Source organism: Xiphophorus maculatus, chromosome 22 (genome assembly GCF_002775205.1).
Source record: "Xiphophorus maculatus strain JP 163 A chromosome 22, X_maculatus-5.0-male, whole genome shotgun sequence".
Classification (NCBI taxonomy): Eukaryota; Metazoa; Chordata; class Actinopteri; order Cyprinodontiformes; family Poeciliidae; genus Xiphophorus; species Xiphophorus maculatus.
The window spans coordinates 14,850,456-14,874,573 of NC_036464.1; the positions used below are offsets into that span (position 1 = coordinate 14,850,456).

At 38.8% G+C, this 24,118-nt stretch overlaps 1 protein-coding gene across 3 annotated transcripts; it reads left to right on the forward strand.

The window, feature by feature from the left end:
- Positions 1 to 654: 654 nt before the first annotated feature.
- efemp1 (EGF containing fibulin extracellular matrix protein 1) lies at positions 655 to 23,898 on the forward strand. 3 transcript variants are annotated; one of them, XM_023327494.1, is made up of 11 exons: positions 655 to 823; positions 1,359 to 1,467; positions 1,571 to 1,616; positions 1,693 to 1,971; positions 17,150 to 17,272; positions 17,409 to 17,528; positions 19,363 to 19,482; positions 19,601 to 19,720; positions 20,410 to 20,536; positions 20,632 to 20,824; positions 22,153 to 23,898. In XM_023327494.1, exons 2-11 carry the CDS (start codon positions 1,387 to 1,389, stop codon positions 22,312 to 22,314), a joined length of 1,371 nt encoding a protein of 456 aa, XP_023183262.1. In that variant the 5' UTR covers positions 655 to 823; positions 1,359 to 1,386; the 3' UTR covers positions 22,315 to 23,898. The 3 variants fall into 3 exon arrangements, with proteins under 3 accessions (XP_023183262.1, XP_014325202.1, XP_023183263.1); XM_014469716.2 differs by having other exon boundaries at positions 656 to 833; XM_023327495.1 differs by lacking the exons at positions 17,150 to 17,272; positions 17,409 to 17,528 and having other exon boundaries at positions 656 to 833.
- The last annotated feature ends 220 nt before the right edge of the window (positions 23,899 to 24,118 follow it).

The window sequence follows — 24,118 nt, forward strand, 5'->3', positions numbered from 1 at the left end:
TCATGTGAAAGTTGTAGCCCATGTTCTGAATTCATCTGTGTGTGGTGGCACACAGATGCACCCACACACTTTGCAATTCCCTCAATATCGAAGGTCATTCCTGTTTTTTTCTGCACCATTTTTTCAACTTTCCTCTTTTTCCTTCTACTCAATTTTCCATGAGTCTGCTTGGATACACTCTTCTTTCACAACTATCTTTTCCTAACTTACCATCCTTGTGGTGGGTGTCCTTAACCACAACATTTCTATTTTTAAAACCTTTATGCTAACGCTCGTATTGAATATTTTAAAATTTTTGAAACACATCGCTTTTGCTTTTCATGAGCTGAGTCATAATCATCAAAAAATTCAAAATCAAAAACAACTGCTTCAAATATATCACTGTGCGTAATAAACATCTGTATGTTTTTCACTCTTCCAGATAAAACACAAAAAATAACTTTTCTTACTAATTTATTGAGGCAATCCTCTGTTATTTTTGGTTTTGTTTTTTACAAAATAGGAATCTACAAATATTTTCTCCTTTACTATCCCTTAGTCCATAGAGGGAGCCATGCTTTTCTCAACCACAGCCGCTGAGATAAACAACCTCAGAGCTGAACCTGCTCGGTACACCGCCCCCCTTCTCCTCCCTCTCCAGTACGTCTCACTGTACTCAAACAGCATGTTCATCACAACCTTGTTCTCCCTCAAGCATCTAACATCCCCTGCTCAGTTTACACAGTAGCGGCCAGACTGCTGGGCAAGCCACACGTCCTGGTTCGCAGCTACTTACCCTGAAGACGGTTTCTGCAGCACCGCTTGGGGAGTTGAAGAACCGCAGGTAAACGCAGGTAGGTTGTCAAAGCGCGATGCATACAGCGTTCTCGTTTATTAACGATTAATGCAATACTGTGACGGTTGCTGAAAACGCGAAATTAGAGAAATTGTCTTTGAAATGTCTCGAAAATTTTTATTTTTATTTTGAAGCATGCAATGAAAAAAAAATATCTGAGGTTATAAGTGATTATTGCCTAATCATTGAAGGACACATTTTTCACAACCTAACATGAGCTCCAGAGCTTGTTCATGATCTTGGCACTTATTGGCACTTGAAGACGAGTTTTACGCACGCACTTTACGCGTGTACGCTCTAATCCCCTTTTGGAGAAAAACAGCAGAAAAAAACACTTGACTGAGCTTAAGTCGCACATTTCAGCTGGACCTGTGCCAACATAAACACCGAGCCAGCAGCGGGAGATGTTGGGACTCGTTAGGCAATGCCATCAAGTGATGTAATAACCGGTATTAAAACTTGTAGGCTTGTCGAGCAGAAAATGATTCACTCGTTCCCCTACTCTCCGTGTCTTTTGTTACAGCGCCTCTCTTCTTACAAACTGGGTCGAAATGTTGGGGGTCTGCGTGTGTCTGTGTGCGGTTTTCACGCAGGTTCTGTCTCAGGAGACCGAGGAGCCCGTTACAGTCTCAGTGAGTGATGTGGCCAGTCTGCGTTTTCTTTTTAAATTTTCTAACGGTGAGCAGAAATAAGGCTGTTCAATGTAAACCTGAGTCCTCATATATGTCTTCACAGTGCACAGAAGGCTACACCTATGACAAAGTAAGGGAGCAGTGCAGAGGTAAGAAATGACAGTGTTGTCTCATATGTTCAGCTTTTCATATAGGTTGTTTTACCTATTTTTTTTTCCTGTTAAGACATTGATGAGTGTGAACTTCTGGAGGATGCGTGCAAAGGAGGGATGCAGTGTGTCAACCACTTTGGCGGGTACCTCTGCCTTCCCAAGAGTGCCATCATCTACGTTACAAACGAGGTGGACCCGCCTCCGTCGCCTGAGCAGGTCCCCCAGGTTCCTGTTGTCCCACCAAACCAGGGACATCGCACTCGGCATACAGGGGGCCACAGGGGCTCTCAAACCAGCCAAACCATTCGCTGTTCTAGTGGCTTCACTGCTGATGAGCAGAACATCTGCAGAGGTATGCTTAGCAGAACAACTGCTACATTAGATTTGTTTTTTTTCTTGAATTGGCAATTACTGACTTCTAGATACCCAACATAAAAGAAAGAAAAAAGTTATTACTTAATATATCACTTAATGATTTAAAAATGATTTCTACTCTATTAAAAAGGATTGTACTTTAAAATCATGTTTGCACTTCAGACCTCTAGCCACCTATGAGATGAGAAAATGTGATTTTTTTTCTAGTTTCCAGTGTTTTATCCTCACAAATCTGTTTTCTTTAGTTACAAAAGTATTTCATGACTATCAACGTTGCACACATTATAATTCAATACTTCAAACAGCCACTACCAGGAACAACTTGACGTACTCATTTTCTGTATGACTTTTTAGTTTCCTTGTCTCCTACATAAATTTCTCCCTTGTCCGTTACATTGAAATGTGCAGTTGTGATGCAACAAGAAATTGCCTGATTTTTAGCTGAATCGGTCTAAATGTTTTCCAGTCAGTGAATGCACCATGCCTCAGTTTTACCAAGAACTATAAATGTTGGCGAATGCTGACATTTTTTTTACTCCTTTTTGTACTTAAACAGTTTTGATCTACAGCTGCACAGTATATTGAATCACTGTCATTATCACAAGTATTATTATTATTATTATTAGTGTGACCCAGATGCAATAAGTGGTAGATTATTGTTACTGAAACTAGAACAGTGTAATTACTCAAATTTGTTGTTCTGTTTGATTTAGGTTTTTTCTGGTACTTGTGCAAGAAAGACTCAAAAAAAAAAGACAAAGTCTACCTGTCAAAAAGTAATCATCTGTTTTACATGATTATTTATGAAATATCTTGCCCTGTGATGGACTGATGATCTTTCCAAAGTCTACCGTGATTCTTGCCCAATGACCATTGAAGGTAGAGATTAGACCGCCCACTTCATCCCACTCCCACGCTGCGGAAAGAAGCCACTGGCTGATCCCCTTACAATGAGGGCGGGAAGTAAACAGAAAATAGTTTTTCTTTGAAATTTTGAAACAAATCACCGTATTTCAATTCAGCATTTTTGGTCTATTCATAAGTACACATAAAAGGTAAAAATAATTGTCTTACTGAAAGTTCTTGTAGTTTCCAAAAAAGGAATTTTACCTTTTAAGGCAATTCACTGTTTTTCAACTGCACTAAACAAATTGTTTCCCCAAATTTGTCTACTAATACCTTTTCAAAAATCGAGATTTTTGTATCGACCAAAAACAATCTTGACTGCGATTTTTTTACAAGATCAGCCAGGTCTAATTTTCAGTAATAGCTTAGGAAATACATATTTCCCACCAATAACCCTGCAGCCCCATTTTGCATCTGTTTTTTTTTTCCTCCATGGGTCGACCACCAGTGGAAAGGACGTCGAGGTCCGGTGGAGTGTGATGGTTACTGGTAATGCTGATTCTTGGCATAATAATCCAGTTTGCTTCTGCTGATTTAGAGGTGGCCACACTTTCTGACAATTATCAAATCAAGTCCTTTGATTAATTATTGTCCCTCTTAGTGGGAGCTGAGAAGTTGTACTCAGTTATTTTTTTTCCAACTGTTCTGACAGACATTGAAAGGTTTCTTCTCCCTGTCACTGTAGGTATTTGACAATTACTTTCTAACTACTTTAGAGCCTCCATAAACCAAGTTAGAAAGGTGAACCGTTCATCCATCTGTTTGACAGCCATCAGCAGCTCAACTATGCATAGCTGCCAGATGTGTTGCAAGCTTCTCACTCCTTCTCCCTGTGATGTCATGTTCTTTAAACTCTTTGCTTGCTTGCAGCGTGATGTTTTTGGCCATGGTTCAGCTTCTGTCTAAAATTCCTCTTGTTTTGAGTGTTGAAGTACATCGCTTCAGGGGGTGGAAAAAAAAAAAATGAAAAAAAAAAAAATCAAGCAGATGATTTTGCAATATTGCAAGAAAGCAGTATGCTCATGTGAAGCCTTTGCATCTAAAGCAGGGTCTCGACGAGGTTGAGATGCACAGAGAGACGGCGTGGGTGTGATCTTGTGTTTGAGCAAGTCTCTTTGATCCTCTGAAATAGGGAGTGGTTGAAAGATTCATTCTTTGTCTCACTTGCACACTCACACACTGACACCCGCTTTAGCATCTGAATAGAGGGAGTCTCTTTCCCTCTCCTTTGTTGAGATATGTGAGGTATAGTACCATAAATGCAATATAAGGCGAAGTGGGGAGTGAGAAGTTCCTCTCACCAGCAGGCAGAGGCGTGTGGTTGAGTGGCTGTGTGGAGGGGTTTGTGGTCACATGGCTCTAGTGAAAGCAACAAATTTGATTTTACACCTGGGGCGACGATACGTGTGAGTTGCTTTATGTGTTTTTCTGAGTTGGAACCCAATTAGGTTTTACTGGAGTGTAAAACATGGCAGCATATCAGTTAAAGCAACCACATAAGCAAGCTGGCGGAGACCCGTTCAGTGGTGAACTGTTGCTCGACTGCAGCTAAACAAAGATGGACTGTTGCTGTCAGCGTTAGCGCTTTGAGACGGCTGCAGTTTGAAATGGATGGCGTCTCTCACTGTTATGTGGGCTTATATTTGTGCTGGAGGCTGATATAATCTTTGTTTACACCAGTCTCTGGTCTCTCTGTCATTACCTTCTACTCACCACAATCAGCCAGTTGTTCTTGGACATGGCATTATCATCTTTTTGTTTTCGTTCTTGTTCCGCACAGCTACGTATCTTGCAAGCAAAGGAATTCCCATTAACCTTCAATGGAGAGGGAAACCTCAGTGTATCAAATAGCGCTTACATCAGGCTTCTTCCCTGCTAACTCACCACTCAGCGGAGGAAACCCAGAGTGCAGAGTCAGGTAGGGCAAAGGGGAGGATGAAAGGCTGACACTAAGTGCATAACCACAGAAGTGCCATGGACAACCGGCCAAGGAGCACCAGCTTCATAGGTTGCTCAAGCCCCGGGTTTGTGGGTAGCTGGTGAAAGATCAGCTAAATCGGGGCGCCACATGGTTCAGAGCTAGAGCAGGCGCACCATATACAGAGGCTACAGTCGTCCACTAAGTTGTCTTCGGCTTGATTTCTGGCTCTGGACAATTTGCTGCACGTAGTCCACTTCTCTGTCTGCACTTCTTTCTGTCCATCTGCTGTTGTGTAAAGGTCACTAGTGTCATAAAAAAAACTCTAAAAAAGAAAATTGGCTAAATCTAATCTGCTGCCTTTCTGCCAAAAAAAATCTAAATTGTTAGAAAAATATAGTCTCAAACAAAAGCGCACTTTTGTTTAAGCTGATTAGAAGTAAAACAAACCGCAAAACAAAGAGCGTTCCTCAGCTTCTTGATGTTCTTTTGATTGCTGCTTCAATTTGCCCTCACATGTGTGCAGCTGTTTGTAAAACCGTCTGGGCTGAGCTTGAACAGGAGCTCGAGTGTGTGTTGTTGTAGTGACACATGCAGGAAGCTGGCAGGAGCCTCTAGCCACACAGAGACATCGAGAGGCTTTGCTGTATGTGTGACGGCTTAATGACGCTTGCTTCCACACACTGCACACTGGCGCCGGTCGATGCTCACAAGTGGTTTGTTGTGCACAGAGGTGAGATCACATCCTCCTGGAAATGAAGGCTGTCCATCAGATGTGCTGTGTCACCCATCAGATGTTAGAGGAAGTGAAAGGCACTTGTGGTAATCACAAACTTTCAGTAATTACTAAGGAGGCAGTTCAAATTATAGTGCAACTCAAATAAGATTTTTTTTATACATGCAATCTAGCGACAGTCTAAAAAAAAATAAAACAGGGATCTAATCATGGAAATAACTGCACTTAAGATCCTGCTAACTTTATTAGCTAAATTGTTTTTTCTTCAACTGTTTGTTCTGGACAAAAACGGAATATAACCAGGAATGGTTTGAGCTATGACTAAAATGATTGAGTTTCATTAGTATATAAAAACAAAATGCACATATTGCAGGTAGATTTAATCCAGACAGATTGCTATTGTCTTGCAAAGATATTAATACAGCCTCAACTATTTCACATCTTTCCACAACAAAACCTAAACTTTGATGTGTTTTATTAGGATTTCTTTGTGATAGACCAACACATGCATAGCTGGGGGAAGGGATAAAAAATATGCAATCTTTACAATCTTTGTTTACCAATAAAAGTGTGAAAAGTGTGACTTGTTTTGTGCGTTAACACTAATACCCTTAATCATATCCAGTGTAACTAGTTGCCTTCAAAAGTCACCTGATTCTTAAACAGTCCACATTTGTAGTTTGTTCTCAGTATAAGTCAAGCTGCTGTCTGAAGTCCTCAGAGGTCATTATTGAACAAACAGCATCAGAAAGATCAATGAACACTTCAGCTGGGTCAGAGATAAAGTTATGGAAAAGTGTAAATCAGTTATGATAATGCAATAAAATAAAATGAGATGCCTTAAATGCATGACAGAGCAGTACAGTACATCATCTGAAAATGGAAACAGAGTAACACAACTGCAAACAACTGCAAACCTCCCTGGACGTGGCCATCCATCTAAATCTGCAAGCAGAGCATGGAGAGCAAGGACAGAAAAGCAGCCAAGAGGTCAACTGCAACTTTGGTGAACTTGCAGAAATCTGTTAAAGTTTAAGGCGTATCAGTACTTGTGCAACATATTTTTTCTTGCACAATTTTAGTTGTGCAGATAATACCCAATGAGTTTTAATCCATAGCTGTTACAAACGACTAAAGTAAATCTGTTTCTGTGTAATGCAAAACAGAACTTGCGTTCCTGATTTAAGTGCAAATAAATTATTTTCTCTAAAAGTGTAAGATGCACTAAAACTTTATCATGATTTTATATTTTAGTTGAGGAAATTTATGTTTACTTTTTTGCTCTGCAATGAAGCCGACTGAAACCAGATTAAACCTACAGTGACCACAGAAGATCAAATTGCAACAAAAAGCCCAAGCATGCGGAAAACTAAATCACATTTGATCAAAAGAACATAATTAAAATTTAATTAAATGATGCAGTCAAAATAAACCCAGTATTAGTTAACATTTGTTTTTGTTGTTAATATAATACCCTAAAATATCATGTCCATAGATCTCATCACACACCTATTCAGCTCTTTCTGGCGGTGATTTTTAATGTTCTTTTTACTGTTTGCAGTAAAACTACTTAAATGATGACTGGACTGGAGAAATCTAAAGAAATACTTTTTCAAAAAAAGTGATTTTTGAGTCGCATGATTTAGCCGTATTTTTAATGATATGGAAAATTAAACATGTCATGCTTTACACTTTGTGGTTTATGTTGTTTTCCTCATAAGTCCTGACTTTACCTACCCCCTCTGCTGCCTGTTTACTTTTTCATGTCTAAATTAGATGCTCATGCGCTGCAGTGTTGGGCATGAAGGAACATGTCACTCTTGTTTGGCTGTCTGGTTTCTTGAGGTCATGCGGCCGTGTTCTCACCTACATGCCTGGCTGCTTTGAGTTACATCTGGGAGCTTCTCACCTGGAAGTGGTTGGAAATATCTCCCAAGTATGTCCAGCTAAGACCTGTAAACCTGTGTGATGGAGAACTTGTGTACTTTTCCAAATAAGGCCAAGCACAGGCAATAAAATTTATTTTTCCACAGAGATGCAATTCACTTGGGAGGAATATCTCTGGAATGTCAGTGGTGTTTTTTTTTTCTCAGTTTTTTCCCATCTTTTGTGATGGTAGGAATGCCTCACCACCTTTGTACAGATAAGGATCAGATCGATCTGTGAGAAGCAGGAATGCAGAAAGCAGAACAAGCAGTGGCTGCAAAAGTTGAGAAGAAACTGCCAGCAGGAACGATATGACCTTTACAGTTAATTCCTAACAGTCCTGCTTGTTGCTGTGTCATCCTGACGTTTCTACAAAGACAAAGCCGTTTTGGGAGTCTTTCCATGTGATCCATGTGAATAAAGTCATTATAGTTTTTTCCTGGAAATTCCTTCAGATTTTAATCTGATTGTGTTTGTTTATTCAAAACGTTCACCAAGATAGGGAGCAGCTATTAAGAAAACATTATTGCAGAGGGAGGAAACCTTTCAAACACACAAAACATAATCCTGGAAACCCTGGTGCTGGTATGAAATAAGATACGTTATTGCTCCACTAAGTTAGAATGAAATAAAACTGGCTCACATAGTTCATTGTTGGTTAAATGATAAGGCACTCCTTTGTCCCAGTAAAACCTTAGAATTATTGTTTAAGCCTCAGTCTTCCTTTGGCCGTCAGACGGATGATTTTGTCTGTCTTGGATCTGTATGCATGTATGTACAGACAGTCGTTATGGTACCCTGGGATTTGTTTTGTCCACCTCATTGCACCTGTTGCGCTGCGGCTTTAACTGCAACAGCCACGTTGCCTTTCATTAGTAGAGGCTCTGCGGCGACGGCTGGCTGGTTGGCTATTGACTTCCTATAATTGCACATTTGCTGCATTTATTCTAAAACCCTTAATTTCCTCAGTAACATGTACAATTCATTATTAATTATTCCTATTCTTGCACACAATAAGCTTTAACTTATTATATCAGGAAGCAAGCAGAATTTAGGCCAACTAGAGATCTGTAAATTAATCAGCTAATAATCACCTTTTCATGCAGCAACCATCTTTGTAAATTATCTGTGACTGTTGCTCGGTATAGCATAACTGCCATTTTTTTTGCAGAAAGTAATTAAACAATATGTCGTTTACAAATGATGGAAGTACTTAATCTGATATTTTTCTAAATGTGCGAGAGTTCCTAACATTTGCACTAACGTATAGAGTTTATAGGTACACCAACGCTGTGCCACAATCTAGGAGTCTATTTTTGGCAATGAATAACTGTCAATAACTATTTAGGGGAATTATTAATAAAACCAGTAATTTAGATCACAATTAAGAAGTCAGTACACCACTGGATTATCAAGAAAATAGCCAGATAGTTTACTTATTGTCAATAATTACCAGCCTGGGGGCGTGCCGTGGTGGTGTGGGGGATAGCGCCACCCATGTCTGGAGGCCTTGAGTCGAGTGTTTGACTCCCGAACCCGATGATATTTGCCGCATGTCTTTCCCCCTTTCCTGTCAGATTTGTAGCTATTAATGTTATGGTCTGACATACTAATAAGAAAATTATATGTTTTTCTTTTCTGTTTTATTTGTAAAAGATTAGCTCAGAGTTTCAGAAACATTAGTTATTCTTGTTGAACTTTTTTATTAGTCAACAGATTCTCCTTGTTAGACATAGATCTTTCACTCTGATTAATACCAGTTTGACTCACACTGTTAGTTTGGGTGGATGTTCAGATCTTTATCGGTGTGATCTAGTTTGTGATGGTCTATTACATGAAATCATATGAAAGTATATTGAAGATAATGGCTAAAATGGGGTAAATGTGTAAAAAAATCAGGAAATATCAATACTTTTGCAACTGTATATCAAAGAGTAAAACAGAAGGAATTTTACAATCTATTGAGACATTTCTGGAGACATACTCCCAACAATCCTCTTTTTATGCCTTATTGACAGTACTTCATCAGGGTTGTCTTGCTGCCAGACAGAGGACTATAGCGCCTTTCTTTTCGGTTAACATAATCAAACCATCATGCAGGCGTCCCTCCTGTTGGTCGGTGAAGGGCTGCCATGCATTGCGCAGTTAATGCGTGCGGTGTGCCACTGGCTCCTTGCTACAATCACATTACTGAAGGCAGGGAGAACTGAAGTGGGAGCAGCTTTGCCGTGCCTCCTCGGTGCGAGTGCTTAATGTTGATGTTGTTATCCTCCCCGAGGTCGGTGCCTGTCCAACAGCCAGCTGCTTCCTCCTCTGATGTGCTCGCATGTGTTGATCTTTCCGTTTACCTCATGATGGAAGGGAATGGTGATTTGTAACAGAGCTGCTATAAATCACCATTTTTCGCTCTGTTGGGTGACACTTGCATGAGATCCGAGAGTGCATGCTTTGCACGCTGATTCTTCCTTTTCTATAATCAGTCTAATCTGTTTATTCATTTCTATCTTTCTTTTCTTTCAATGACAATAACTTTTGCGACCTGAGAAAACTATTGTTAGGGTGACAAAATGACTGAACTGAGATTCAAGATTTCTTTCTGTGAATATTGACTGTGCAGAAAGGTAGATGGGTATCAATCAAAGCTGAAGCACATACATTGCAAAGATTTTTAAGACCAGTATTTTGTTTCAAAGTGTTACATTTCAGTGCTCTGCAAAAATGTTCACACCTTTAAACTTTCTGTGAAGGCCTAAGGTTTCTTAGAAGCTGCATAACACTTAGCCCTCCATTAGGCCAGAACATACAGCCAGGGATCTACAAGAGAAGCGGTTTACATTATAGCATATTAATGTGCTACATTGGCCTAGTTAAAGGCCAGACCTAATTTAATCTGCAGTCTGTAGCAAGACTTGAGCTTCAACATCTAATCTGACTGATACTGAACTGTTTGAATCAGTGCCTATGTGCAAATCTGGAAGAGAAATACCCACAATTTCAACTTTTTTTATGGCAATAATGTTTATAAATCTAGAATTTTCCTTCCTCGTCTCAAGTCTGAAAAATCCAAATAAAAATTCAAATCCAAATAAAATACATTAAAGCGTGTGGTTGTAAGTTCAAGGGATGTGAACACCTTTGAAAGGGCACCGTAACTACAACTTTTGCTGCTCTTGATTGGTGCCTGATGACAGGGGAATGTTGTGAATAAGGAAATGCTTCATGCCCTTTTTTTGGCATAGTATAAGACCAAATTTATTTGATTCACCCCCATCCCCCACGTCATTTTGTTTGAACTCGCTTGCACTACATTACAGAGATAATTATAAACAAATTTACAGGAAGTTGCCCAGTGCAGAGACTGACTGCGTTAAACTGCTCGAGATTGAGCAACACCAGCCATTCACAGGATGGTGTTGGACGTGCTGATAAATTAAATGTTGTAAAATTTTATGGGTTATTAACGCTACACATTTTGCCCCCTGCTTTCCCAAAGATTGAATTATCCAATAATCCAGAGGGGAAACGGAGCCTGTGTCCAACAGCAGCAGGATGCCTCCAACTGTTCCCTGGAACAGCTCCTGCTTTCCATTGCGGTGGTTCAGTGAAAACAGGACTAAATGCTCTCAAGTGATAATTACAGCAAGTTATATAATGTCACTAAGACAACAATCTATTCAGCATTTAGGCCAAAGGATGTCTAGTACTCATTTCAGATACTTGTTCTCTTCTTTTCTTTTTTTTACAGCAGCTCTTTACTCTGAACCAGCCCACTCTATAAAACATTCACAGCTCTGCAGAAAGGCCATTTGTTGAGCACCTCAAACAGGACCTCAGATGTACGCACACCCCTACACACACTCGCATTCTTTGAGCTGCCGCCATTCCCGTTACTCCCCCTGCTCCCGCGAGGCATTTAGAATTAATCTCCCTGAAAAGCAAGGAGGTTTTAACCCTGACATCACATAAGCACACACAGCCGTAAATCTTGCTTCAAATCTTAAAAAACCCTTTTTCGTTTGAAAAGAAGAGAAAAAGGAAGGCAGCCTCCACCCTTTCTCCTCATTCTTTCCTTTCACATCTTCTGCTGGACAGGCTTATCTTTCCCTGTGATGTTTCAGCAGGCTCGCACTTGGAAGGAACTTGTAAGCGATGCTGAATAAATTGCACCAAAAAAAAAAAAATAGAAGAAAAGAAAAAAAATAAATAAATATCTGACCTCAGTGAAAGGAGTCATTTTTCCCCACACGCAACACATCATCACTCCTGATGGCTTGTTGCAGTAAAATCTGTTTTCTCGTGTAAACTGTATTAACTGTAAAGCATGTGGCAAGCGGTCAAGGTTTTATGGGAGCTGGGAACGATACAGTGTGGACCCACCCCACCCAGTCCCACACACGAACTTTTGTGTAACTTTGTATTGGCAGCTTCTTAGAGGTTTAGTGACAAAGTAGCAGTCACCACAAGATATTCTTGAAAATGAACCCTTGGACTTCATTCAGCACATATGTCTTTATTTAAAGTTCTCCAGGCTTACTTTTGAGGGAGTGAGAAGATGACTCTCACTTTTCCACGCACAGAATTTCCTTAGAACTGCCGTCTTTATATTTAAGCCACATACAGTTTGCCACATTTGTTTCTTTGAATTGCATTTTCTTGCACGGGATCCAGATCCAGCAGGATTCTGTTCGTTTAAGGACTCCGTCTCAGGGGCACCATCAAAAGGACCTCAGTAGAGGTCAATGCCCACCCTCTGTAGCTGCTCTGCCTCCCACAACCTTGTATGCACAGTGATTAAAAAACAAACAAAACACACAAAAAATCTAACTGAAAGCATCCACCTTCAAATCTCCTCAGACAGATTTAGCATGACCAGATAAAGACCTTTATATATAATAGGATATATCAAAAATAAGCCTGTTGCAATTAGCAATAAATCACTTAATTGCATGATAAATTAAAACAAACTAAATAATTTCTATTTGCATGATTTATTGTTTTTATTTTTTCTATCTCTCTTTCTACCAAAAACTGGATGACAAAAATCTTCAGTCTGGTGCATTGGTCTCAACTAGCCCCTTTTCTCCAAGGACAAATCTGTTTACAGATATTTCACAATTAATTTTATTTGTTGTTTCTGTTGTTTTGTGTGAAGGAGGAGCTGTCACGAACTGTGTCGTAGTCCCACAGTAAAATCCGTGCCGACATAAACATACATGCACACATACAGTACATGTGTGCATCAGACATAACTTACTTTTTGGTTTCAGCTCAAACTGGCGCGGTTCGTCGTGGGTGCACACACAGTGTTCCTGCGTCAGTTGATATATCCATTCTAGCTTGAAATTTTCAGTGTAAAACATTTTCAGATATTCAAAGAAAGTTATTTCCAGATCAAAGCGCACCACGAGGGAGTCACGTGATGTCATCATTAGGACGTTGTATATATTGAGTCTTTTCTATTAAATTGAATACTGTATTTTTGGTCACAGCTTTCTTTTTTGTTTTAGTATTATGAATATTCTATTTATTTTGTATGCGGTGATATGCATTTATTTGAGTTAGAAGTAATTGTGTGGTTGTTTATTTTTGTTTTTTGACTTCCTGTAGGCTCTGCACTGCAGGGAGTTGGTCTGAATTTATACTCTAGTGGATGAACTTTCAAGCTGCAATGATTTAGTATTTATGTTTTTTTTCTCTCTTTTTTAGTCTTCCTGGACGTTTATTGTGAACATACCACACAGCTTATCCAAAAATTTTTCACTCGAAGACGAGTACAGTAAACACTATCAGAAATAAACTATGGCATTGGCCTATTTTTTTATGTTTTATTTTTTGTCTAAGTCATAACAGAGCCCTGATGCATTTTAGTTATTTTGGATATTTAAAATGTTTTCCAGTGTTAAATATCACAATTTAAACTTTATTGATCCCTAAGAATATATTATTTTTTAAATGATGCCATTACCATCATATTACTTGAAAATGGTAACTTCAAAACACCAATTTTATTTTTTATCACAATAACTTCTGGGACAATTTATCGTCCAGAAAAATTTGTTATTTTGACAGGCCTACCGTTCCTAGATGCACTTTCTGGTTTTTATTTTGTACGTGGCCAAACGTTTGCTTTCATATCACAATGAAGTCATTGTTACACATGAGAAAACATTAACCATTTAGGATCTTTTGGAATTCACTAATGGACCTACAATTTGTCTTGCTTATAGCAGATCCACAAATCTACAGCTGGCTACAATTACCTATCAAAAAATCATTTATGTCGAACTTTTTCGACCACTTTTTCGATATAAGACCAATGGCCTTTACACCGCCCGCCACACCTTGATGCCAGAATTAAGCGTGCCACCTAAGATTTTACGAGTTGTCTTTACAATTCATTTAAATCCCTTGAGATTATCAAAAAATTCTGATTTCACATAATCCTTTAGCGCTACTGGGTTCAATAAGAATGATTACAGTTAAAGAATAATCTTGTTGGAAGGGATTTAGCTATGTATACACAGATATAGCTTTAACATGCCATGCTTAAGCACAACCTCACAAACACAGGTGTTGTTATGCACTCCAGCATCTGAAATCATCTCTAAAATAACACGTCTGAGAAACAGATGAAGTTTGCCAATTGTGTCACTAAAACCACAGCATTTCATTAGCTTCAGGGTTTGCTGCCTGTTTTGCTGAGGCTACATTGGCTTTAGATCGAGAAAATGTAGTCATTAAGCATCAAACTTCTGTTTGTTTAAATTTACTTTAATGCTGGAGGGCAGGGCATTTCCAGTCTGCATGAATCACTGCATACCTCCAGGAACTGGGCTGGTTTATGACTCACAAGGATATGATCAAGGATTCTGATTGTTACATCTTGTCCAAGCAATCTAGACCCATTCAGACATTGTGTTTATCTTCAGTATTCACACAACAACAACAGAAAGATCCCATTGTTCTGCTGGTTCGTAGTTTATGTGGCTATTGACTCCTTTAATAGGTGGTTAGAAACCTTGTGTCTGCATCTGCTTTCTGTTTCACCTGTTTAATCTGTCTCTGTCTGGTTTAAGAATGCATCCAGTTCACATAATAAAGAAACAATAATTTATAGATGCTTCACGTCCATTGATAGATATGGAGTTGATGTCAGGACAGTAAATTGTTTACTTATTTCTGCTTGGTGCCGCCTATGGATGCACTGCTCAAGAAGCATTTTATGCCACATCAGGGCACAGATTTTCCAGAACAAAACTTCTTTTATCTTCTTTCTTTACTTAACGGTCCAGTGAGCAACAAGCCCTGTGGGTGCATTCCTCTCTTTGTGCAGTTTGCACCTGTTGTCTTAGTGGAGCACCTTCAGACAAGCTTTGCTTTTGTCCTCTGAGGTGCAGATTCATGCCATCACTGTGCCCTCATGGAGTCGAGGGCATTTCAGGCTTCTTCCCTTTCTTTTTCTCTCCCTCTGTTCTTTTGTAGCAAAGTATTCCATTGACAGAGTGAAGGTTGAGCGACTGAATAATCGGTGGACTTGAAGAACTTGGATGTGAAACTTTACAGCTTTATGAACATATATGGGTTCAAGGTTTTTAGCGGAGCAGCAACTTGGTTTCGTTCTCTCATTTTGACAAGCTTGGGTTTGGCATTTCCGTGTCTTTTAAACAAAGTTCAACTCTAGTTTATTTTTAAAATCACATTTGTACCAATTGTTATTAGGTTACCATGCAATAATAGTAGTTTTTCTCTTGCTGTGTGTGTGTGGTACTGAGGATAAGTATCTGTCATGCTGTTAAACTGATGCCCAGTAGCTGTCTGGATATGATGGGTTGCATCAGACCACCCAAGAGGAGTGCTGGTGGGCTTCACGGATGACAGTATACACTACTGACATATTTATGTGTGTGGGTTATGCTGAGAAAGCTGTTTTGAAAAAGCTCTGGATCTGCACAGACCAAATGAGAAAATTTATTTACAGGAACAATGTTAGAAATTTCACGGCTATGTCCTATGTTGGAAATATAACTTGTCATATTTATTTCCAAACGTATTAATTAACCTTGAGGTTCTCCCTTTTTGTCATGCTACATTCACAAACTTCAATGCATGTTATTGGGATTTTATGTGATAGACCAACACAATGTTGTGCATAATTATGAAGTTGGAAGAAAACTATATATTACATCTAATACCTTTTCCAAAACAAAACAAAAAAAATCTAACAGGCTGTGGTATTCACTGGTGTTCAGCCCCATTGAGTTTGGTATTTACCTACAAACATCTTTCCATCAACTCTGACCAGCTTTCCTACTTGAGATGTGGATCTCTGCAGCCCCTGCAGTTCCCATGATTATCTTTACTGCGTTTCTTTTTTATGCTTGTCTTACCCACTGTCAGCTTATGTCAGGGGTCTTCAATTTCAGTCCTCAAGATCTAGTGTCATTATCAGGACTCTGGAGAACTTTTCTGCTTACTGAGGAGGTGATTCAGCCAGTTCATTCAGAACTGTTAGTCCAAGGATGCGTCTGAAAGCTAAAGGACACTGGACCTTGACGACTGGAGCTGAAGACCCCTGGTTTAGGGGAATGGCAATGTCTTGGTAGGTTTGCAGTCCCTGACCTGACCTGACCTGACCTGACTGGTGTGCTCTTTTGTTTTCATGACAAACATCAGACTCCACAATACAACTGTATTTATGCTGAGGATAAATTAACAACAGGATTTGTATTTACTAATTATGTCACTTTTGAAAGTAGTTTTTTTATTATTATTTTATGTAGGGGTATCAGATTAAACAGGCCTGAATGAAATTATTTTTGGATTTTATTTGTAAAAAAAAATTAAAAAAAATTGGATAGCCCGGAATCATTTTCTGTCCATTGAACACTACCTTGGATTCGTCTATCAGATAAAATCCCAATGAAATGCATTTAAATTTAAAAAATTGGAAAATTTAAAGGTACAAATACATTATGAGTGAAGTCATATTCAATTAACTAGCATATGGGTTCCAATGAGACACATTAAAATTACCTTTGAAAAATAACAACCTTTAATCAGACATTCTTGTCATGAAGCCCGTATTTCTGTTTTAACAATATTTTTATGTTGGTCTCAGGTAACATGTTAATGTTAAGTCTTGTGCTCATCAGCACAACTAACAGAACTAAAGCTGCGAAAACATATTGGTGTTTACAAAAATCTATAAATGTGTTTTGCCTAGGGACTTAAGTTTCTGAAATAAATTGACTCTAAAGAAATAATAGTTCAATTTATTAAATATGACTCTGTGGAGCCTTGCAATAAATTATTGCCAGTAAATGAATTATAGAACCATGTTTTTCCCAGCTATACATACAGACCTCCCCCATCAAGAAACTGCCTTAATGGTAGAGGATATGATCTGTGTTTTCCCCTTCAACCAAAGCTGATGAACAAACACTCTCTTTATTTAATCTCCTGCTCCACAGGTGAGCATGTGTGTGCATTCCCATTTGTGTTTCATTTGATGGTGTTAGTGATCACGGATTTAAAGCAGTTAATGCATTATCGCGTGCTTGCAGTTCAGGCATGTTGCTCTCCTTTGTAGATTTTCCATGTTTTTCTTGCATGCAGCCATTTTAACTTTGTTCAGCTTTCTCTGAGAGTCTCTCTGTGTGTTTACTGCAGACATAGATGAATGTGCAACAGGCATACACAGTTGTGGGCCTGAACAGACCTGCTACAACACCAGAGGCTCCTTCACGTGCCAGTGTCCTCCCGGCTACTATAGGAATGGGGACAGCTGTGTCGGTGAGCCACAGACACAAAAAAATAACCCTTCCCTCTCACTTTATCTTGCGATAATAACACTTAAAAAACGAACAAACTTGGCAGTAACTTTTTTTTTCTTTCTGCCTGTGCCTTCATGACATTCTTGCAAATGCAGACAGAGACGAGTGTGCCATGAGCCACTACTGCATGCACGGATGTGTGAATACTCTGGGCTCATACTACTGTGAATGCAATCCTGGTTACAAATTAGCCCACAACAATTATTCATGTACTGGTAAGTCATTAAGAAAATAAGTGTTATGATAAGAGATACTACAATTAGAATTCCTGCTTTTCCTTCAATTATTTTAGAACAAAGACAAAATAATTTGGAGTGGAGAATGTTGATCTTTGCCTTAACTGTAAAAGACTCGCAGCAGAGGTTTAACGTTATAAAATATAAGATTCACTGTAATAGGTTACACCTTCCTGTTATCTGCTGAAAGGCCAACTCTTCCTCTCACTCACTTCTAGTGTAAATGAACAGCAGATGTGTCAATTTGTTGCAGAAAACACACAGAAATATTTTCCCTGTGCTTTCTCTTTTGTGCTATTTCTTAAAACGCCTCACTAATGCTAGTAACAGCTAGCTTTGAAATTTCTTCTCTCAGTAACAGCATCCACAGTGAAAGATGCTACTGTAAGCATTTACTGCACTTAGATATGGTGCATTTACTGATTTGAAAAAGATCAGATTTTTGCAATAAGGGCTGCTCAAGCTGAAATTTAGCTTTTTCTGGTCACTTCTCACTGCATCTCTAGTCTTTGCGCATCTCTGGTTTGTGCTATTTAAGTACTAATATTTTATGCTGTTTGTGATCGTTTAAGGTTTGACTTATGTCCTTTTCATTTATTTAATGGCATCCCAGTAACCAGCACTACCTTCCACCTACCTACATCAGTTAGCACTCAATACTTAACAAAAAAGGCATAGAATTTTGTCAAATTTCCTATTGAAGATTTGTTGTGTTTTTTTTTTACAAAAATAGCAAAAATTTCTGAACTGAACAAATGTCACTGAAAAGTAAACACAAAAAATATAAACACAACAGAAGTAAAAGTAAGCTGAATTAGAACAACTTAACAAGCAGCAAAGAGTGTCAGTTTAATAAATATTAGCACATTTTCTTATTCTCTCTGTTTTCTTAGGTTGCAGATATTCAAATTAACAAATGCAATTAAAACAAGCAAATTGATATAGGAAACTCTGGGACATCACATAAAGCCCACTTATATGCCACTCATATTTAATTTACGCAACTCAAATGTCACCGCAATGACAGACTGACTTTACTTAATCCTGTGCTACCCTTTGCAAATGCCGTCTCCACTGATTCACCTGCCCCTGGCAACTGATAAAAGATTGACCTAATTTCTGATACAATCATCTAAGAATAATTTGACCACATGGGGGCAGTGATAGACTGTATGAAGAGCATCAAACTTTAATTTGCAAACAAATTTTCCATTAAGCAAACTGGATTTGGGGGCGTGGGGGTTGGAATGAAACAGTGACATCACAACAAAAACTAACACATTTTGAAGTTTCGAGTTATCATGAGTTCTACACCTTTCATCCCAATACACATGCACTATGCAAAATGGCGCCACAGCAAAAACAAGCAGACTTTCTAAAAAGATGTTTCACAAAAAACATTAATTTACTATTCACACAAAATAAATATCAGTAAAAAATGTTGAGGGGGAATGTCATCAAATTTTGACATTACTTGTATATTTTTCTTTTCATTCCTTCACACTGCTTTCTCCATACTTAATTGATTGCTTATTAAGTAAAGAATTAACCTCTTTAAATGAAACTGAGTGTAGCCAGCAAGCTTACAGAGACAAAACAGGTCTTTGTAATATATTCAAATGCCAAATAACCAACATAATTTAATGTGTTTCTGAACTAAGACAATTGATCTGCTGTATATTCTGCAAAAATGAAGACAAAGAGCAAAAATCCTATTTATAATCACCGACAGTACCAGGTCAAAGGGAATTCAGCAGAAAAAAACATATTAAATCAATGTGTGTAAAAGAAAAAATTGCTGCTTTTGTTTCAGATGTGAATGAATGCGAAATTGAGTCTTCGTGTCAGCATAATTGCTTCAACTTGATTGGCTCCTTCCTGTGTCAGTGCGATCACGGCTTCGAGTTGGCTCCAGACCAGATCTCCTGCGAAGGTGGACAAATACAGAAAACCACACTTATATTCAGCATTTACATACAAAAATAAAATAAACAGTTTTTCAACACATACTATAGCCTTTATCTGTGTTTGTGTGTTTATATTTTGAATAGACATTGATGAATGCAGCTTGTCTACCTACATGTGCCAGTACCAGTGTGTTAACACCCCTGGAAGTTACTCATGCGAGTGTCCGCCAGGATATCAGCTCCAGGGAAATAGGTTGTGTCAAGGTAAAGGGGTCCATAAATCATTTCCCCTCATTTATTTACTTCTCTGTCCTAACCTATCTTTTTACACAAAATAATGTTCATAAGTAAGTTTTTATTCTTCCTTCCTGCTCCCAAAGCTTTTGACGATCACAAGTTTTATCACAAATAACATTTGGTGTTCCACTTCTCAGGCAGAACTGTCATGGAAGTAATGCAAAAGCTAGGGAGCACCTGCACTTTTTGTTGCCCTCAGCATCAGATCAATCAACTTCACATGCATGATCATGGTTTGTTAAGGTGTACTTATTTGAAGCTGTGGCGCTCTCTCAAAGGGAGAGCTGTTAGTTTTTTCCTTTCATCAGGTGCAGCCTTTAACCATGAATCCACCCGGTTGGGTCTGACGGCTGTCCAGGTGTTGAATTCAGATTGCTGTGCCAGAAATAGCGGCTTGGTTAGAACATTTAATGTTTCTGCTTTCACGCTGCTTCACTGAGAGAGCTTGAGTTACTGCCCTGTGCAGGATTACATCAGGGGCTTCTCCTCAACTACAGACATGGAGGTTTTCCTGCAGTTACCACCTGCAAATTACAAGTTACAGACCCTGAATGTTTATTGAGCTTCAACATCTGTTTCATTGAGTGCATAAAGAGTGCATGGAAGTCCTGCTGCTTTTGACTTTGGGGCAATTTTCTTTCTGTTACCTTCACCAGACATTAATGAGTGTGAGATGGGGACCCATGACTGCCAAGATGATGAAATGTGCTGGAACTATTATGGAGGTTTTCGCTGTTACCCTAGAAACCCCTGCGAGCCTCTTTACACCCTGACCTCTGAAAAGTCAGTGAGCAGTTTTTTTTTGTTGTTCTCCTGTGTCATGTGTATCTTGTCAGCTGGCTTCAAAATGTTTTCACCTAATTTTTTTGAATTTGCAGTCGCTGTATCTGTCGAGCTCCGTCTGAGTGCCAGGGTCTCCCTCCGTCAATAGTCTACAAATACATGAGCATCCAGGCAGAGCGATCTGTGCCAGCAGACATTTTCCAGATTCAGGCCACTACTGTGTACACCAACACACACAACAGCTTCCGAATTAAAGCTGGGAATGATGGAGGAGAGTTTTTCCTTCGGGTGAGTTTGAAAATGATTAATATTTGTTACATGAACAACTTCCAGGCGTGAATGTAATTTTTTACTATTTCCCTATAACCTTTTACACTAATGAGCATCAGCATCCATTTCACATGAAATTATTCCATGTCTAAAGGCTCTTCCATGCTTCACCCAAAGCCAAACAGTTGATGCACCATGGATGTTCCCGTGGATGTTTGTATCTGCACACACCTTTCCCATATGGTGCAGTCCACCTGGGGACGTCACTCCCACTTTAACAGACATCAGGCCTTTAGCATATAGACAAAGGATGGCCACAAAGAGAGCGCCACACTTTTCTGTAGACAGCCTCCTCTGTGGACAACTTTACAATTTTCATCTAGCAATTTTTAGCCATTTGACAATTTTTGCTGTTATTTTGTGAAGAATTGCGCAACTGTACGTAATTTCTCACCACTTTTGATAAATGCCTTCAGAAACAAACAAACAAACAAACAAAAAACAGGTAGTCAAAGTGAACTAATTGAATGCTTCCAATCAATCACACAGTACATTGCACAGAGCTCTGTGTGAAATAGTTTGACCTGGGCCTACTGTTGAATATGGGAGGAGGACATATCCCTGTGAACAAAATGCAATTTTCATCATGTGACTGCACTATTGCCACTGCACTGTGTTATCTCCTCCATAGTGTTGCTGCTCTAAATGTTTCCACAGAACACGCAACAAATGGGGGGCTGTGTTTCTGTCTCTCAACAATAAAATATGTCACTGGACAACAGGCTTTCAAAGCAGCATTCACCCATGCATTTACAGCTTTAATAATCTTTTACATAGAAAAAAATTACATCAGTTCGCATTTTAAGCATATATTTATACAGCTTTTGTGTCAATATTTTGTCTAACTGGGTAGAGTTTTTTTGTAGCTGTAAACTTAAATATTTATGTTTCCATGTAATCAGACAAAATTTGCCTTTTGGCAGCACAGCTGTTCTGTTTGGGTTAATGAATAGATCAGTGGCCGCAACCCGATATCCAATTCAAGAAAATTGTCACTATCAGTTTCCACACCAATTTGATTGGATTGGTTTCACTACTAATTGATTATGTGACTTAAGCTAAAACATATTCATATTGTATTGTAAACAGTGGCGTAATGTGAATAAAATATATTGAATTAATTATAGGCCTTGTAATTAATCAATCATTTTTGTAATTTAGGTAACTCTTTTCTGAAGCTTTTTTTCAATTAATATTACTGTAGCTCATTTTTCTTCTTTCAATGTCACACGAATGTTCTGTAGAATAAACTGCAGTAACCATCCTCCTCTTCTCTTTTTTTGTAGCGTTCCAGTAATGTGAGTGCCATGTTGGTGCTTACCAAGCCCTTATCAGGGCCCAAGGAGTACGTGGTAGATCTGGAGATGATCACTCACCATCTGACCATGAACTACCGCGCCAGCTCAGTGCTGCGGCTCACCATCATAGTGGGGGCTTACCCTTTCTGAGCTTTAGAGATCCCAGCAGCCCCCATAAGTCTGGTTTCAGCAAACATAGCAAATGCCTGTATCAGCATACTCTACATTCTCACTCTCAATTATGCAAATAGCATAGCCTGATTCAGTCAAACACCAGCAAAAGTAGTTCTTATATGGTTGCTCAAATCATACCAAATCTGTGCTATATTATCAGTATTGGGTGTCCAGCTCTTAATAGGATGCCCTAAACTTTAAAGATGTCCCTGTTTTTTTACTCCTTATAGTTAATCTTTATAAATTGTTCTTTGCAATATCCCAAACAACTGGAAACAGTGTGATGGCACTCATGAGAAGAGGGCTGGTAGACACCCTAACTGGAATATTTGAATTCAGCTCTACCTATTGTTCATTTATGCCTTTGTTCAAATGAAAAATGCTTTAAGTAACCTGTTGATGCATCTATTATTATTATTATCTGAGAAATCAACACTTAAGCACATAAAAAATATCCAGGGGTAGCAGCTTTGTATGCAACAGTAATCTACTGTTTGTACTTCAGAGATTCTATTGATGAATATTAGGAGTCAGGGATGCAAATTTCTATAGTTTGCCTCATAAGTGAAAATTTCTAGAGAACTATAGGAACAGTTCAAAAGTTTAAAAAGAGGTAATCACCCAGCGAGTTGAGAGAGTGTTAAACTCTGTGTCACTGCAGGCTTAAACATGTATATATAAAGATTTTTTTTTAAATTGTTGTTGTTGTGTATGTGCGAATGTTGATGAGTGCATGTGCGTGTGTGCCACGAGCTTTGTTTATGCCTGCATGTAGATGTAAGTGTGAAATGGAGGGAAAGAAGGGGAAAGAATGAGAAAGTCTTTGCTTTTCCTTCTTGGGGTTTGGTGGATGTGACTGAGCTGTTTATGTGTTTCTGTGATGCCATCCCAGCAAGCTTTAGGTCACAGAACCAATAACAGAGACCCTTAAACTCAAGAACACACAGAGGAAATGATTGCTTTGGTAACACACCTTGGCAACTTGACCGTTCTCTGTTGCCGTTATTCTCCAGAGTTGCTGCAAGCCCCTCTAATGTCGGTCCCAGTCTAGAAGTCACACTGGCACCGGGCTGGCTTGCGTTATAAAAGATAATTGCAGTATTTTGCCCTGTAGCGGGTTCATGCTCAACACAGGGGATTATTAAAGTGTTAATACAATGCCACCAGACATTTGGCAGAGAGAGAGATCTTTCACTACCTGTTCTGCCTCTTATGGCTCCATGTGTCTGCTCTGGCTCAATGCTGAAACACTGTAAACTGTTGATTCACACCACTGAAAAACTTACATGTTGTCATCACTCTGTAAGTGCAGAAAGTTACCCAGCTATGCTTTAAGAAATCCCTTTTGTGTGGTTTCAGCTCTCATTATGTCGTAGTGCCTTCAAGCCCTGTACAAAACCTGCAACACTAATCTAATCATTCATGTTGTCAAGACTGAGATGCCTTAATGTTTTTTTTTTCAGTTTCTATTTAAATATATATTTTGTCATATGTATCTTGTATTGATTGTACTCTGAAGAGCAAAAGCTATGTTGTTAAATAAAATGTGATGTAAAAATATGGATTTGCTCATTCTTCTCTGTGAAAAACAATCACCAGAATCACAGCTTTTCTTAGCACACACAACAAACAGGAACATAGTGGAGAAAAACATTGTTGTGTCATCCTTTCCATGCTTCAGGGAAGCTTGAGGATGATTTCATTTGAAATTAACAATGATAAATGCAGCTCGCACGATGCCAAAGTCATCGTATCTATCTTGTTTAAAGACATCCAGAGG

What these genes read in the sequence shown, in the direction of transcription:
- efemp1 (XM_023327494.1), top strand. Translation starts at nt 1,387, where the DNA reads ATGTTGGGGGTCTGCGTGTGTCTGTGTGCGGTTTTCACGCAGGTTCTG. An exon ending in AGTAAGGGAGCAGTGCAGAG is followed by an intron (nt 1,617 to 1,692) that starts GTAAGAAATGAC and finishes TTTCCTGTTAAG; the next exon opens with ACATTGATGAGTGTGAACTT. An exon ending in TGAGCAGAACATCTGCAGAG is followed by an intron (nt 1,972 to 17,149) that starts GTATGCTTAGCA and finishes TGTTTACTGCAG; the next exon opens with ACATAGATGAATGTGCAACA.